This window comes from Aptenodytes forsteri, unplaced genomic scaffold (genome assembly GCF_000699145.1).
Source record: "Aptenodytes forsteri isolate BGI_AS27 unplaced genomic scaffold, ASM69914v1 Scaffold84, whole genome shotgun sequence".
Lineage (NCBI taxonomy): Eukaryota > Metazoa > Chordata > Aves > Sphenisciformes > Spheniscidae > Aptenodytes > Aptenodytes forsteri.
Genome location: NW_008795492.1, coordinates 2402959 through 2419258, shown reverse-complemented (window position 1 = coordinate 2419258; position 16300 = coordinate 2402959). Strand labels below are relative to the sequence as shown.

General features: G+C 42.2%; 1 protein-coding gene across 1 annotated transcript; it reads left to right on the top strand.

The window, feature by feature from the left end:
• Positions 1 to 16300, top strand: NDE1 (nudE neurodevelopment protein 1). The gene is made up of 9 exons (XM_009281631.2): positions 1 to 35; positions 5232 to 5361; positions 6403 to 6556; positions 9733 to 9881; positions 10199 to 10335; positions 11425 to 11604; positions 12689 to 12780; positions 13828 to 13964; positions 15126 to 16300. The coding sequence occupies exons 2-9, from the start codon at positions 5276 to 5278 to the stop codon at positions 15217 to 15219; spliced, it is 1029 nt and encodes a 342-aa protein (XP_009279906.1). The 5' UTR covers positions 1 to 35; positions 5232 to 5275; the 3' UTR covers positions 15220 to 16300.

Genomic DNA, 16300 nt, shown 5'->3' with positions numbered 1-16300 from the left:
CGGCGCGGAGCTGCGCGGTCTGTGCGGCGGTGGCGGTGAGAGACCGGGGCTCCCCTGCGCAGCCCGGCAGGCTGGCGGGAGGGTGGGCGGCGCTCCGGGGCTTCCCCCTCTGGCGGAGCGCCCTTGCCGCGTGTAGGGGAGGGAAGGGCGGTTTCGGTGCGGCGCGGTCCCTCCTGGTGTCCCTCGTCCTGCGGTGGTAACTGGGGCAGGGTCGAGGAGGCAAGGGGAGATGGAGCTGGGACCCTGCCCGTGTGCGGGCCCCCGCTCCTTGCCGCATCCTGCCTTGCGAACCTGAATCTCCCTCCGCTTCTGGAGTTGCTCTCGCGGTTGTTGGTGGGGAGGGGAGGGGAGCGTGGGAACCGTGCCCGCTGGCTTAGCTCTCTCCCGGCGTCGTGCTCCGAATGGGAATGGGCAGCCCGAGAGCGCTGCCTGGCTGACCTCTTGGCTGGCAGCTGGAAGCATCAAGGTCAGGCATTTCAGGAGAGAAAACTTTGCGGAGTTTCCTTAGGAATCACTGGAAACTCGAAAGTATTGGAGCTGGACTGGTATCTGAAAAGTTGAGGGCTTTGCTGAATTAAGCCTTTTGATAGAGAAGACCCTGAGAAGATGATAACTCTTTTCAGTGCTGGCTGTGGGATTCTGTAGTAATCCTGGCACTCCGATGACCTCTTCCTTTTCTTTCTCTCTTGTGGTGATTTTCTTTTGTATCACTTAAACAAAAGAAAATAGGCCCTCGTGTTACAGGAAGACCCTTGCAAGGGGACTATTTTAAGAAAGTGTAATTTTCATAGGATGGGAAAGCTACTTTTCAGGAGCAAAGAGAGTTTTTGTTTTGGTTTACAGTTAGGAAAAAATGTCTAATAGGAGCTTCCATCATCTCTGCCATGGATAATTTGGTAGCATTTATGGTACTGTTTTACTCTGAATTTTTTATTACAATATGAGTTGCTCTGACTCAGACCATCAGGCATTGCTACAAAGATAGGCCAACATTGTTCACCAAGCTAATATGTTCTTTTTTTTTTTTTTTTAAATAGTATTCAGTATGCAGGGTTGTTTTGAGTCCTTTATTCTAGGACTGAAACAGAATCTAAGTTGAGGTCCTCATGAATTTGATGAACTCAGACTCTGACTCCCAAATTGAAGTTCCTTCAATAATTTTGTGTGTGTGGCTTTTCTTAATGTTTTTTCCTTAAGAATTTTGCAACTCTGCTCTCACTTGTATGAAATTGTTTCTTGCAACGTTTATGCTGAGGTATTTTTCTCCTTGCAGAAGTCCGTTCCCCACCCATGAACGCTTCCACTTCCTGTATGATGTAGAGGTTTTGTAATGTGTGTGACCAGCACTTGTGCTGCTCGCGCACAGGAAGTCTGGCCAGATGTCTCTTCTGGCTTCATGTGTGTGAAAACAAGTAAGGTGCAGCCAGTGTGTACCTGCTATAGACTGTGACTTTCTCTCCTCGATTTTTCCACATTTGCCAATGTTTAACAAAACATTGCTAAAACCTCCTTCACCCCCCTCGTCCTCCCCCCTTTTGTAGTGAGCCTAGACAATGAGAAGTTCCTAATTGGTTTAATTAATTACTTTCCAGGCATTTTGCATACTGTCTTCAAGCTGTTAAAAATCAAGGGGAGAAGGCAGTAGGGGGGAAAACAAAAAGTCAAAGCCCTACCCTTTCTACAGTTTAGAAAGATTTATGTGAGTGTTTTTTGTGTAAAAAAAAATTCAGAAAATAAAGAAAAGCTTTAATACTTTGTCTAAAACTTGGAATTTTTCTTTTGAGTTTGTGTCTTGCATCTTTGGTTAGTTTGAAAACCCCTGCGAGTTAAGATGTAGTGCAGGTATACTGGGTACCTAATAGGTCTTCTTTGTGTGTTGCGGACAAAAAGCATGTGCCTGTGGCATGGGACAGTAGTGAAACAATCTCTGCCATGTTGTGTCATCTCTGTGGAATAAGTATAAGTCCACAGTCCTTCCATGTATTTGCATTTTAACAATTAATTTTGAATTATGAGTACTCTTTAGTAATGGTAACCATGAAACAGAGCGTACTTTTAATGGATAACATCCTTAGTGGGTCCATAATCTCATGTTTACAAAGACATACTTAAAAACCAAAGAGGACAGCATCTTTATGCTTCTGTGAAAGTTATCAAGGTTCTGTGCAACTCTCATAAATCTTATGGCTCGGTTAGGGAAAGTTCATTTGTATGTGACCATACAATCTTAAAAAATGCAAATTAGTACGTTCTTTTAGTCCTTCCAAAATGCAGTGTAAAAACACAAGTGAGAGCTAGATATGAGCATATTCAAGCTTTTGAGGCCGATGGGAGCTGTGTCTTTTGGTTCTAAAGGGTTGTTTGAAAGCTTTTGGGAGCAAGATGTCTTGCACTCCATCTTTTGTCTTGTCTGACTTTTTTGTTGACTGTCTGAACACAGATATGGGATTTATTATAATGCTTATGTCACAATAATTCCTGTTTGGAGACTTATGAAGTATATTTTAATTTGTGTAGCAAAACCAGGCATACCCTGGGTGGAATCTCAGTTCTTGAAGAAATACAGAAGCTTCCTGTTGTCTGAGTGGTGAGAAATAACCAGCTAAAGGAAACTCTGGCTTGCTGTTCTCTGGAGTGGTTTGGCCACAGTAATGGATGCTGGTCCTTCTTCGTTTCTCATTGCACCTGCATCACTTCTTTGTGTCTGACCCTCCCTCCCTGTCCCTCATTTGTAAAAGAGAAATTTTTTTTTTCTTTACAAATGTGCTGCAAGGATTGGTGCATGTGTACACAGTGCCTTGAGCGTAAGGACATACTCATTAACATCAAAGGCACTTTCAGTTCACTTAAAAAATAATAGAGTAGATGTGTTGTAAACTGTCCTAGGTCAAGAATGTTAATTATGCTTGGTTGTGATTTTCTTTTTAATGGGCAAGGGTACTATTTGGAAAATCACTCCTCCTTACTCACACTCCTTTTCCTCTCTTTTTTTCCCCAGTGCCTACTTCTGTAAATACATACAAAGAGCAGCAGCCTTGAGACTTCTTGCTGGAAGTGTGTCAATACATCACACAGTGGTTTTTGTTTGTTAGAAGGAAGACATGTAGCTTTATCTAATTAACATTTTGTGTCAAGAAACTGAATTATAAAAACTAAAGCTTAGTAACTTTTCCCCTCACCTGCCATCTCCCCTTCTAAATAATAGGGTAATTTCCATGAGTGTGTAGCTGATACTGTGCATTGAGGTGCGTGGGCACAGCCCACTTAGCTGTGACAGCTGCTTACTCTTTGCTCAATAGTCTCCTGAAAGTAGCCTAGGCTGTGAAAAGGACTTGTGCTTTGTAGCACTGCTTGGGTATGTAAGAATTGGGCTTTAGATCCCCAGACTACTCTGAGTACTTGAAACTGTTGTCTGTAGTAGAGGTAAGAACTACTTATGTTTGTTTCAGTAGAGTTACCGGATAGATACCAGGCTGTTAATCCTGTTTAAACCAGGTGATTTTCTGAAGAGGGCAGTCTGAACACAGGTTATGAATAATTTTTCCATTGAGTTCAATAGATGTGCAGTGGATGCACATTTTCTTTAGCTATGACATGCTGCTCAGAAGGTCTACTTCAGCATTTCCTGAGTATCATAAATAAGAAGAGTAGAAGGCAGGACTGATGTCTAAATGATCTTTGAAGGCTTTGGCTATTTTTTCCTCTTTATTCTATCAGGATTACCTCTAGGAAATGTTTTGCTCAGTAGATCTGGAGCTGAAACTTGGTAGAACAACTGTGTTTCCTCAGTCATTAGATTTCAGTGATACAGTTCTCTGACAAATGCCGTTGTCGTGAATTGTTCAACTCCACCTTTATTTACTGTCCTTGATCTATTTGGGTTTCTACTAAATTGATAATGTCTATGTGGAATCTTTGCCTCACCCATGGTTGCACATGGGCAGGTTATCCAGAGCATTAGGTCTGATGTTTCTCCGTTGTCAAGACTAACTCATATAAAATGATATTTGCTAGTGACCTGTTTATTAGAGTGCATCATGCACATCAGAGGGCATTTATTTAATTGTGGTGTCTAGATACTTAAGTCTTTAAGCGGGAGTGACTAGCTTAAGGTTCTTGATTCCCCTGTGGCTCTTTTCATGTGTTGTTCCTGTTTGGGACTATGTCCTGTGACTGGGTTTATGCTGGCACAGGGACAGCTGGATGGTCTGGATTGCTCACTGGGTTGCTGCAATCTATCTGCGTACCTAGTCCAGCCAGGTGGTATCCCACTAAAACCTCTGTGAAGCTTTTATCCTCACTTCGCTGGGAATTTCTGGAGCTCCCTTCTCCCATGGCTCTCTGAGGCATTTAGGTATATTGTGGCTCTCAGCCATACATGGGTTATGATATTTCAGGTTTAAAGTTGGGTAGTTTTGTCTATCTTGACCTAAGGAGAAATTTTTCACGTGTCCAGCAGTTATGTCTGTAAAAAGCTTAGGTGTTCCTGGAAATGTTAACACAGGAAATTAGTATCTTGAGTACCTTCTCTGTGTCTCTCTGAAGTTTCTCTTCAATTTCAGGGTAAGCATCTTTAGGGTTGTTGAAATTGGCCTTAATTGCACTGTCTTTGGAGCTGAAGTTGTGCCTTAGATGTCTTCTCTTTCACTTGTGTTCTGTGTGCGTTGGGACAGCTGCGGCTAAAGTTTGAGGTTTGGTGCTCTGTGCTGTGTAGTCAGAGGGTGGGGAAGGTGCTCACTGCTGGGGATGTGGCGTAAGCATCCTCATTGGACATGAGGAAAAACTTCTTTACTGAAATTGGACGTGAGGAAAAATTTCTTTACTGAAAGAGTGGTTAAACATTGGAAGAGGCTGCCCAGGGAAGTGGTTGAGTCCCCATCCCTGGAAGTATTTACAAGACGTGTAGATCAGGCACTTAGGGACATGGTTTAGTGGGCATGGTGGTGTTGGGTTGACGGTTGGACTCGATCTTAGAGGTCTTTTCCAACCTTAATGATTCTATGATTCTAAGCATGCAGCAGCCTTGGGAGAACTGGGGAAAGAGACTTGATTACTCAGTAGTGATTCTTTGCATTTATGGTATATCTGGAAGAGCCCTGTCAAGGCTGGTCTTTAGTTTGGTCTCCAGGCGTGCAGTGACTTCCTGGGAGGAGGGATGCACTGCTCTGCAGCAAAAAGTACTGAGGTAGCTCACTGCATTAGCTCTTATGCTTGATCCTTTAATTTTCCAGGGGGCAAAAAATGAAACAGGAGTTTTAAACTTTGAGGACTCATCATGGAAGACTCAGAAGGACATCACTTCAGCTCAGTGGAAGAGGAAACCAGATACTGGAAAGAGCTGGCTATGAAATACAAGCAGTGGTAAGGCAGTGGCTTCATTCCTCTAAGTTGTTCGGTAGGGTGCATAAACACTGCATGCAAAGACATAGATAGCTGAACCACCTTGAATTTACTCTCCTATGTGGTGCTATCTTGAGTGGTGGCAGTAGCAATGCTTCTGCATAAACTACAGCAGCCCAGAGTCCTGTATGCTTATTTGAGCAATGAATCTGTGCTGCTGTGGCACTGCTGGTTTTGGTCCCTGCTCTGGTTTGAGTAGGACTGTGTGTGCTGAAATTGTGCCTCTGACTGCAGTCTGTGGGCAGCCCAGGTAAACATAACTCACTGCAGAACCTTGTTGGGGGTGGATGAGCCAGGCCATTGCAGACAGAGATGCTGCTGTTCACTCTTTATATCTCTGCGTGGATCAAGGGTGGTTTGACAGCACGTAGATGGAGGAGGATCCCTGGCTGAGAATGGACATACTTTGCTCTTCCCTTTAGCTCAGTATGTTGCACTAAATGCAGTAAAGGGTGAAAAAAACCCAAACTTTTTAGATGCTGATATTGGTGGGTCCTTTCTTAGACCAGGTGTTTAGACCTTTCAGTGCTGCTTGTTTAGCTTGCTGGAGGATTATTTCAATAGAATTGTTTAAGAATATAAGAACATCTTTCCTTCCATCTTTTTCTCACTTTTTATTGCTAAACGAAAATGGCTTTGTTCATATTTCCAAATAAATAATTGAATTGAATAACAGATTAGATATGCAGATGGCAGTGGACAATGTACAAGCTAAAGAGACTCCACATGTCCTCAACACCTATAGTGTGAAGACAGACTTTGGGATTTTTCTATTTATTTGGGCTTTTTTTATTTGTTTACCAGTTTGCTGTGGGGTGGCTTTCCATACTTGAGGGGGAAACATTTGCATATGGTCCTCTCTTCCTGTTGAATATATATGTTGGAGAAGGGCATAGAGCCTTCTGTGTTAAAGGGCAGTATTTTTTTTTTACCTTGAGTGTACAAGAGATATTTTTTTCTTTGTTCATTATGATGAGTTCCGTTGCTGGAATTGCTCTCTAGTGCTGAGAACACACAGGAGGAATTGCGTGAATTCCAAGAAGGGAGTCAAGAGTATGAAGCTGAACTGGAGACTCAGCTGCAGCAAACAGAGTCCAGAAACAGAGACCTTCTGTCAGAAAACAATCGTCTGCGAATGGAACTGGAGTCAGTTAAGGTAACAGTGGATGATGCATATAGTATCTGTACATCCCAAGTGTAAAGGTGAATGAGACAGGCATGTGCAGATTCAGCTTGCCTTGTGGACAGGGACCTTCAGCATTACAAAGAAATTGAACAGAAAACTGAAAAAAAGAAAGTCTTGAAAAATTAAGAAATACCAATCTGTTGTCTGCTTTGAGGGTGTTGGATACCTTGGTAATGTTCCTGAACCCCTGTTTGCAGGTTGTGGCTATGTGTCAGGATAGATTTGGGATGGGAGAAAACTGTTTGCAGTAGAGTGGAGAGTAAACATGAACATAACAGAGCTGCTGTTCTATTCCTTCTTCCATCTACTTAGTGCTTTTGTTGGCAGCTTTCCTGCTGTCTGTGTTGTGCAGACACAGATAATATTGCAGAACAATCAAAATACAAACATTCCAGCTGTGTTCTTGCATTACCTAAGAAAATTCAGTAGTTTTAAACCCTTGTGTATTTGTTACCTGGCATTCCAGATAAGCTGGGAAGCAGCAGCCGGTGGGTAACACATAGAACTGAGAGGCATAAAACAGTTTCAGTCCTGGTTTCGTTACTGAATCTGTCTGTACTTGGGGAAAAATAATTTATCCTCTTTATGCTTGGTTAGCCTTCTGTGAAACTAAGAACCAGCTGAGAAGCATTAACTTCCATAATTATAAAACATAAGGGATATGAACTTACTGAGATGGAACTTCTTACCAGAGTGACTTAAGAAATAATGAAGCTATCTAGAGTATGAAGAGTGAGTCTGCCTCATTTCAGTCTCATTAAAGATGCTGCTAGACCCCTGTGCTGGTTGACAGGTTTAGGAAATACTGGTAAGTTTTCTTAAACTTGAAAAAAAATTGTTTTTGAAATTGGTGTGCCTTTTTAAAGTTTGATCTTGTTGGCCTTTTACTTAAAGGTGAGGTATAGTTGCCCAAGAAACACTACACTGTATTTTGTAGGGCTAGGTCAATATCTGTGGAAGCAGAGGTTTATTTAATTACACTTCTTCTACTCAATTGGATGCAATAATGAGCTAATGGGAGTGAAGGTATTTGTAAACACTTATAAGTGATTAATCACTGGATTAATCTGGGTTTGCGATGCCTTTTGTCTAAACTGTTGTCCAAATTACTATCTTAAGGGAACTTCCTTCCGTTCCAGGCAGATGTCCTGTCCCTCTAGCGCTCACTTAGTGATTTTTTTCCCTCCCTCCCCTGCTTTTTGATAGCAAAACCTCCAAGGCTTGTTTCATTGTATTTGTTATGTTGCACTGATCTTTGTTCTTTGATTGGTGCCTTAGCAGTGTTAAATGCTCTGCATGTTGTATGGAGTGTTGGTCTACTGTTCCATGTAGCCACATAAACGCATGGAAGCTGATGGGTTTGGGGAGAAGGCATAAGTTTGACAAAAATAAAACCTGCAGTTAATTTAATTGAGGAGAATATGGACTATTTTCTTTCTCTAGAGGAGCTAGGATGAGAAGAGGGGACAATGAACCAGCCGAAGCAGTCAGGAATGAAAATAGTACGAAAAAACATAGAACCTCGAACAGTGGAGGGTAAACATATTTTAGAAAACCTTAAATTATTTTTCACGGTAGATAACTTTATTAAAACATATTCTGCTTGAAACAAACCTTTTAACAATTGGCTATTCATGGAGCCTGAAAACTGCAGTAACAGCCTGCAGTGAAGGAACAGAGACTCCATTGATGGCCACATCAGCTGATAGTTTATTACAATTGGCTAAAAACAAAGACTCAAACCTTGCAATTCTGGTCTTTTATCTGAATCAATTCAAGAGCAAAGCACTAAACTCGTGAAGCTATTGAGCAGCAGTGTTAACTGAGCCCATCAAGGGTTGGTGTCTGCATCTAGGTCAACACTAGTGAACTTTGTCAGGCCCACACAGCTTGTGGTTTTGAGCTTACCAGCCTAGTGTGAGTGCTTGCTCCCCCCTCAGAAACCAGAGTTTACACTACCTAAAAATAAATGGAAATAATGCTTTGGAGGGTTTGATTAGAGAGTCCTGAAAAGCTAGTTGAAAGTAATCTGCCTCTTAGAGCTTGGGGGCTCTTAAATTCAGCATGTAACTATGCTTCAGAGATCCAGAATTATGGCAGTGTCACCACACTGTAATCAAATAAGAATTTCTTAGTTCAGAATGGGTATCTCTTTCCCTCCTCCTTGTCTGTGCATTTCATGTGCTAAAATAACTGTCTTCATATTATCAGTCATGCTAGACTACATGCCATGGTTTTCGAATTCCAGTGCATGGATTTGTTTTCAGTGACTTCAAGTGTGTTGTACTTAAATTCTGGATGGAGAAAGCACTTCAGGTATGCTACTTATAGAGCAATTTTGGAGTTTCAAAAAAATCTCTGGCGTGTTGAAGTGATCTGATAGCGAGGTTGTGGAGTGTAAAGTATTGCAGTAGATGGTGTGTTGTGAAGCTTTCCCTGTCACAGGATGTGGAGCTAACTCTGCAGATAGCGGCAATAGCAGGAGAGAGATATTTGATGGAGAAGCTAAGCCTTCCTCCCCGCCTGTGCCTCTCTTAAATGTACCCTTGTGTACGTGCTGTAAAGGGAAGACAGAGTTTGTTTTAGGTTCACATCCAAAGCATGTTGCATAACTGCACCTGAAATGTTTTGTGATCTAGAACTCTGAACCTGCTTTGGGCTAATAAAACCACAGGGGCAGTGGAGAATCCTGCTGGTTCCACAGCAGTATGTAATAGTGTCACACTTGGATGTTTTTTTTTTCTTGTTATTTAGGCTCCTAAGTACTGCTTGACTTGTTATTAGAGCTGAAAGTAGGTGGCTTCTCTTGCATCCTGCTTCGTGTGTTGCTAAAGCTCTTGGGGCTCAGAAATTATGCTGAGTCTCACTGTCTGGGAGAGCAAGGAACGGCCCTGTGCTGTGGAGGTCGGGAACTGCTCCCCAGCACCATTGTTTGATAAGGAGTGACAGGAAGAGCTCTTGTCTGCTGGCAGCCCAGAAGTATGTGAGCAATTGGCTTTGTTGGCATTTTACCATTTGTAAGGTGATGTTTCTCAAAAAAACTTCACAGCATCTGCCTCTGCCTTTAAAGGGGCTCAGACAATGCCACAGAAAGAGAACATGCATTGCTAAGTCCCTGATACACTGTTTGATTTGCCTTTGATTAGGAAAAGATTGAAATGCAGCATTCGGAAGGATACAGGCAAATCTCTGCGCTGGAAGATGACTTGGCACAGACAAAAGCTATTAAAGATCAACTTCAGAAATACATTCGAGAACTCGAGCAAGCAAATGATGACTTGGAAAGAGCAAAAAGGTGACCCACCTTCTGTGTTTTCTTTTTCCACCTTTGTTCTGTCCTGTGAGCATGGTGTCACTAAGCTGCCATTCAGAACTAATCGCTTAGGTGATGACTGTGGTGAAAAGGTTTGTGGCAGATGGGAGGTGCGATAATTTTTTCCCCCTTTCACTCCCCCCACTGCACTCTTTCATATCTTACAAGCTAAAATAAAAAAAATAATAAACCAAAGCAAACCAAACAAAAATGCAACATTATCCCTTTTCTTGTGAGAGCGGGAGTTCCTCTATGTGCTTGAAGGAGCTGGTAGTGACATCTTGTGCACTCTTTTTCAGAGCCACTATAATGTCTCTGGAGGACTTTGAACAGCGTTTAAACCAGGCTATTGAAAGAAATGCTTTTCTGGAGAGTGAGCTGGATGAGAAAGAAAACCTTCTGGAGTCCGTGCAGCGCCTGAAAGATGAAGCTAGAGGTTAGACAGAAATTATTTGTATCTTTCCCTTTCTCCCCTCCTGGCTTGTAGCTGTTCAGTCCTCTCCATATATCTTAGAGCTTGGCTTTTAAGTTTGCATCTTTTAAATCTGCTGTCTGAAATGTAGAAGCAAATGAGGAAGCTTCAAGACTATTCCCCCCCCACTCCTTGAACTCCTGACCTTGTTCCAGAGCAGCTCACAGAAGCAAAAGTCTGTTCCAGCCTTCTCCTAATCTGTGGTGATGCTTCAGGGCCTTAAGGGATTAAGAACAGCCAGTCCAGCTGGGGCATGTGCTGGTCTTGCTTCCTGTAACCCATGAAGGTCAGCTTTAATAAATATTAACCTCATTGTTTCCTGGCCTGTGAAAAGTGGAGTCAATGAAACACTAATGGGGCAGTAAAACAGGAGGGCTGTGACTAACTTCTAGTTACCTTTGAATAGCCTCATGTGCTAGCTTCTTGATATCTGTCAAGAAGGCTGGGTGAGAAGAGAGAGACCATGGAGCTGGAAAAACACCTTCTATTTTCAGCTCTGCTCAGATTCTGTGCCCTTAAGTGGTTTCCATAAGCTACAGCCAGGCTGTGGGACAGAAGTGCTCTATCCCTTGGCTAGATAATGGTGTGGCTTCCACCTGGCCTCAGCTCAGGTTTCTTTCATGTGGAAACCAGGGTAGAAGAGAAAAGGGTGCAATAGGTAGGATCTCAACCTGGCAGGGACCTGGAATGTAGCCAAAGTGTGCCAAGTTGCCTAGCCTCAGTCTTGATGTGCCTCTGCTTACCAGCCTGTAACATTTGGAAAGGAGTTAATTCCCTGCCTCAAAGGGAGCCTTGTGAAAGGCTATGAAAATTAAAGCCAAATAACAGCAACTGAACTAATACTACAAAAACATCTTGAGCCACAATCCTAGAAAAGCCTTTAGTGATCGTCCAGATTTTGAACATGTCTGGAGTAATCTTTACAAGGATAAGTGACTTTGTTTCCCTTGTGGAGGTGAAGTAATCTTTTGAGCAAACCAAACTTTCTCACCTGTTTTTTTATCTTGCTGGATACATACTCCAAAGGCTTGCTTTGTGTTGCTTCCTTCATAGATCTACGACAAGAGCTTGCAGTGCAGCAGAAACAGGAGAAACCCAAAACACCGATGCGAACTACCCTGGAAACAGAAAGAACAGACACTGCAGTTCAAGCGTCCTTATCTGTGCCTTCAACTCCCTCGGTGCACCGGGCACCCAACATCAACATACCCACCCCTGCGACATTTAGGAGAGGTGACTGACAGGGAACCAGCACAGAAATACTATTTGATGCTCTTGTTTTTACTGTAGTTTCTGGCTAAAGGAGGAATGAGAAGAAGGGAGCAGAGTTGAGTGTTTCAGTTAAATACACCTAAATCCACTATTCATAGACAGTGATTTTGGGGTTTATTCATAGGCTGTTCATTTCCATTTGACTTGAACTGTCCAGTAATAATAATTGTGAGGGACAAGATGGGCTGCTGGGACTTTACTATTAGTTCACAACTGTCTCAGAGATGTTGGGCTAACTTAGGGGAAGGATTTTAAAAACTTCAGTGTGATCTTTAATGTCACACTCGTGTAACTTGAATTGGCTTCTCTGTGAGAGTAGGTATTCTTTGAGAGAAGCTTTCTTTTTACTCTGGAACAACAGGACACTGACGAGTCATCCTAGCTGTCTGTACTAAATGACTACATCTCTGCTTTCATGTCAATAATAGCAGTTACTTATTTTTTGTGGGCACTGATAAATTCAATATTTCAAGCCTCTAACACTAACTCTTCCACCTTCTTACATAAATTTCTGTTTTTTTTAAGTAACTGTGTTCATGTGTAAATGCAGGGAGTTTTACTGTCACATTCTGATAATTTGATATTATAGCTCTGAGCACTAACAAAGTTTGATTGTGGGCTTCAGTATACTTAACCTAAAATTATGTGTTTTGTGTGGAGGAATTAATGCTTCTGTAAAAGTGAGAGGATTTGGAGATTTGTAGTAAAATGAGAGATGATGGTCCTCTCTGAGGCCACATCCCTCTGGTCCCACTGCAGCAACAGAGATGCAGAGTAGGCTGGTAGAACAGATCTCTAGAAACCCAAGCCACAGCATGTCTAGAGACTTTAGCTTAGGACAGTGTAACTTGAGCCGTCTCAGGGAGACAGTACTTCATATTCCTAATGGATATGAAAGATCTGGAGGTGAGATACAAAAAGGTGAAGATATCAGTGTTTCCTCTGCTCTGTATGTCAGGCTGTCTTCTGACTTCCAGTGTCAAAGCTTTTTTTTTTTTTTTTTTTTTTAAATGAGTAATGTAGCCTTCTTTAACCTGCCCTGCAGGTCTTGAGGACAGTTATGGTGCAACCCCTCTCACACCCGCTGCAAGAATATCTGCACTTAACATCGTGGGAGACTTGCTGCGAAAAGTGGGGGTGAGTGATTACCTGCTAGCCAATGCTTTTGGAAAGGTAGAGCTGTCTGAAACTGCAGCCAGCACTATTTGCACTGCTGCTCAGGGGAGACTGGAAAGAGTATCTTGTCCCCAGGTTAGCTAAGTGTGGCCTTGAAATTTGGTCTGGACTTTGTACGTTTCTGACCAACCCCCAAATAAAGATAGACCCTGCTCTGCTTTTCTAAGATCTTATTTGCATGGGGATAAGACGTTCCTCTACAAATTCCTGAAAGTGCATGTGCAGAAAGAATAAATTGGCATGAGTTAATTAAGAAGGGATCTGCTCCCATGAAAGGCAGAGAAGAAAGCAGGCTGGTGCCTGCTGTCCAGAGGGCTTCTGGTGAAGTTTGCCTTAAGAGTCCAGTAGCCTTTTGAGCAAGGCCTAATATCATGTTAAGCTGTAGTTTGACATTTAAGGTAGTGCTGATGCTGGAAAAGTTATCCCCTGACCTCCTTCTGTTTTTTCCCTTATGCCCCAGTGCTGTGTGGGCACAAGCATTTGTATGACTTTTTGATGGGCTGAGCTGCAGAACTGATACAGCTGAAGAGTAACCCAGCAGCAAAGGTGGGGTGATCTAGGATGGGAGCACGTGGTGGAGAATAGGGTATCTGTGGCTTAGTTCTCTCAGGTGTACCACCTAGTACATACAACCTAATATGTGTCTAGGGAGGCAGATAGCTCAAATGAACATTTAGTAATCTGAAAAGTGACGCCTGTAAGAAAGATGTCAAAATCTCCCTGAGGAAGCTGAAGATTTTGTGTTCCTGCTGGTGAACAGCATCAACTCCTTAACCTCCCCTACAGAAACAGAGATTCAGCTTTAGAAGGATGATTGGCTTCATCTCTTCAAAAAATCAGAACTCATGTGGCACTGGGGTCTAGCAGGTTCTTCTACTAGACAACTCATTCTAAAAGAAACAAACAAAAAACCACACCCCCCCAAACACTCTTAATGCCATTTCGGTGTGCCATCTTGTGAAAGAGAAGGGTGATATCTGACACTTGTCTCATCTGTGTTTCCATTAGGCTTTGGAGTCCAAACTTGCATCTTGCCGAAACTTTGTCTATGACCAGTCTCCAAACAGAACCACAGTGTCCATGTACATGAACAGAGATGTTCTTGAAACACGCCTGAGTCCTCATCAGCCGCTGTGTGATACAGGGTGAGTGCTGTTCTCTGCTGTTGTGTCTTAGTGAGAACTGTTGGTGTTAGAACTTAGTGACTGGTACTGTTCTATTTAGTATTAAATCTTTGTTTTGGTAGAGACAGATTTGTTTTCAAAAGATATGAAATTTAGTTATTCAGGATTATGATTTGAATGTTTCAGATCAGTTTAAAATTTGGAATCACTAGCTGCTGAAATTTGAAGACTAGCTGGAATCAAGTTTTGAAAACCACAAATGCAAAGCAAATGTAATACGTGTATTTTATTATAAATGGGACATTATAATCGTCCCATTATAAATGGGACGAAGTACAACAGAGGAGCTCTTGCTTATTGGCTCAATTTTGTTTTATGCTTTATCTTCTTGTACAAGTGATGTCTCAGGAACATTATGGCATGTAGGGACTTCCCTTATCACAGTTAAGATTCTCATTTATGGGAGAACTGGAAAAAAGGGAAGTAATGGGTTCACTCAATCAGAATGCTTTACGGTTGCTAAGATATGTTTCCAAGGAGCAGCTGACAGGAGGTTACCTGACTTAAATTATAAATTTGTCTGAACACTTGAACTGGTTGTCTTTTTTTAAACAAAAGAAGAAAAATCAGCAAGGTTATGGCATATTGCAGTTCAGTGTCTGCTTAAACCCTGCCAATCCTGTACTGCACACTATTTAGATTCTCTGTAAATTAAGCGCTTAGAGTACAGTTTGTTCCAGTCTTAATTATTCAGCTAGACCCTTGCGCTGGGAGTACTGGTTTGTCTTGTTACTCAGTGCCCAAAGTTGTTGTGTGGAAGGAGTCCTCCACATTGTACTTGCTATCCCAGCCTGGGGAGAAACCTCATGAAAGCTCCTACAAGAAAGCCTCGAGGGCCATACATTTACATATTTGTGCAGCTGATTATACATCTACTGCTGTCATGCTAGAACTGAAATTCCGACACCTGTAAAAGATAGGTTCTCGCTACTCAGAGGGAAATGGAGCCCTTTGTTACAGTGGAAACTCAGCCCAGTTAAGTAACAGGCTCACTTAGTGCTCAGTGATATTCTTTTATCCGTTGATTTCTCAAGCTGAGTAGTGTACTCTGGAAGTGACCAGTTACTCTGAAGACGGTAAAACTGAGCAAGAAATGCACTAACTTCTATTTTGTATTTGCAGGTTAGTGAAACGCCTGGAGTTTGGAACACGGCCTTCAAATATTCCGGGACCAATGAGCCATCCCTCGCAAAGTGTTGTCAAGATGCTGCTATGAAAAGCCTGGCTGGCTTTGGAAAAGGAAAAGAAAAAAAAATATATTTTAAACTTTAGTTTTAAAGAGAATATCAATGAGCAATCAGGCAGCAGTCTCGGGGTAGGTGAGAACTGAACAAGAAGCTGCAATTGGCAATGGCCTCCTGTGGCCTTGCCCAGTCTGGCCTCTTGGCTGAGTTCTGTGGGTAGTGTGATAAAGCAATGCTGCCTAGCAGTGCAGGACTTCGAATTGCTTCCTACATCAGTTGCTGTAAAAAGCTCCTTGAAAGTTGCGTCTTTTGACACTGCCAGTCAAAACCATTGTCCTTCTACCTACAACAGAGACAGTATTCCCTACGCAGCTCCTCAGGCTTTGGCTTTTGGTGTTAAGCCAGCACCATGGTGTTCTGGCTTAAATTCTGGTTGTGCTGGCTTTCTGTCATGGGTGTTGTGTGCTGCAGTTACCCGAATTAGAGGAGTGGTTTTATGTGGAGAAAGGTGTATTTCTGCAGGGAAGCTGCTCAGCTTTTTGTGGGATGTTTGCTGGTCAGAATCTTGCTACACAAAAACTTGCCTCTATAGTGGCAAGATGGTTTTGTAAGCAATGATTTGCCATTAAGAACAGGTCATGGTTAAAGGTGAGGAATGCCTAGTGCTTAGGGTACTCAGGAGATCCTAGAGCTGACCGCAAGGTAGGAGTCTTTGGACTGGCTTAGCATATAGACATCTTTTTTTGCCATGTTGTGGCCCATAAAGCCTGGCTGTTGTAGGAAGCAAGAGACCTGATTAAGTTCCTAGTTCTAACATCTTAATAGGTGGGTTTTACTGCTTTCCAAACCTCCCTTATTAATGTGCCTTAGGTATTAGTGTTTTTTCTTGTTTTATTTTTTCTATGAGAATATATGCTTTCAGCTGTTACTAATTTAGAAATGGTTTTTTAACCTGAAAAGTCCTTTATGCTAGACAAGTGTATATGAGTAGACAATTATTTTTAAATCAGTTTTCTTTTTTCCCCTATAGAATATTACTGTATTTTGGTTTGTTTTTTAAATGGAGTAGGCTCACTCAGTATTAATGTACCTTATGGAAGCCTGTACTTGCAA

Bases quoted from the DNA above. Each gene is read 5' to 3' on its own strand.
- NDE1 (XM_009281631.2), top strand. From the start codon at position 5,276: ATGGAAGACTCAGAAGGACATCACTTCAGCTCAGTGGAAGAGGAAACC. The intron at 5,362-6,402 runs GTAAGGCAGTGG...ATTGCTCTCTAG, and splicing joins GCTATGAAATACAAGCAGTG to TGCTGAGAACACACAGGAGG. The intron at 9,882-10,198 runs GTGACCCACCTT...ACTCTTTTTCAG, and splicing joins GACTTGGAAAGAGCAAAAAG to AGCCACTATAATGTCTCTGG.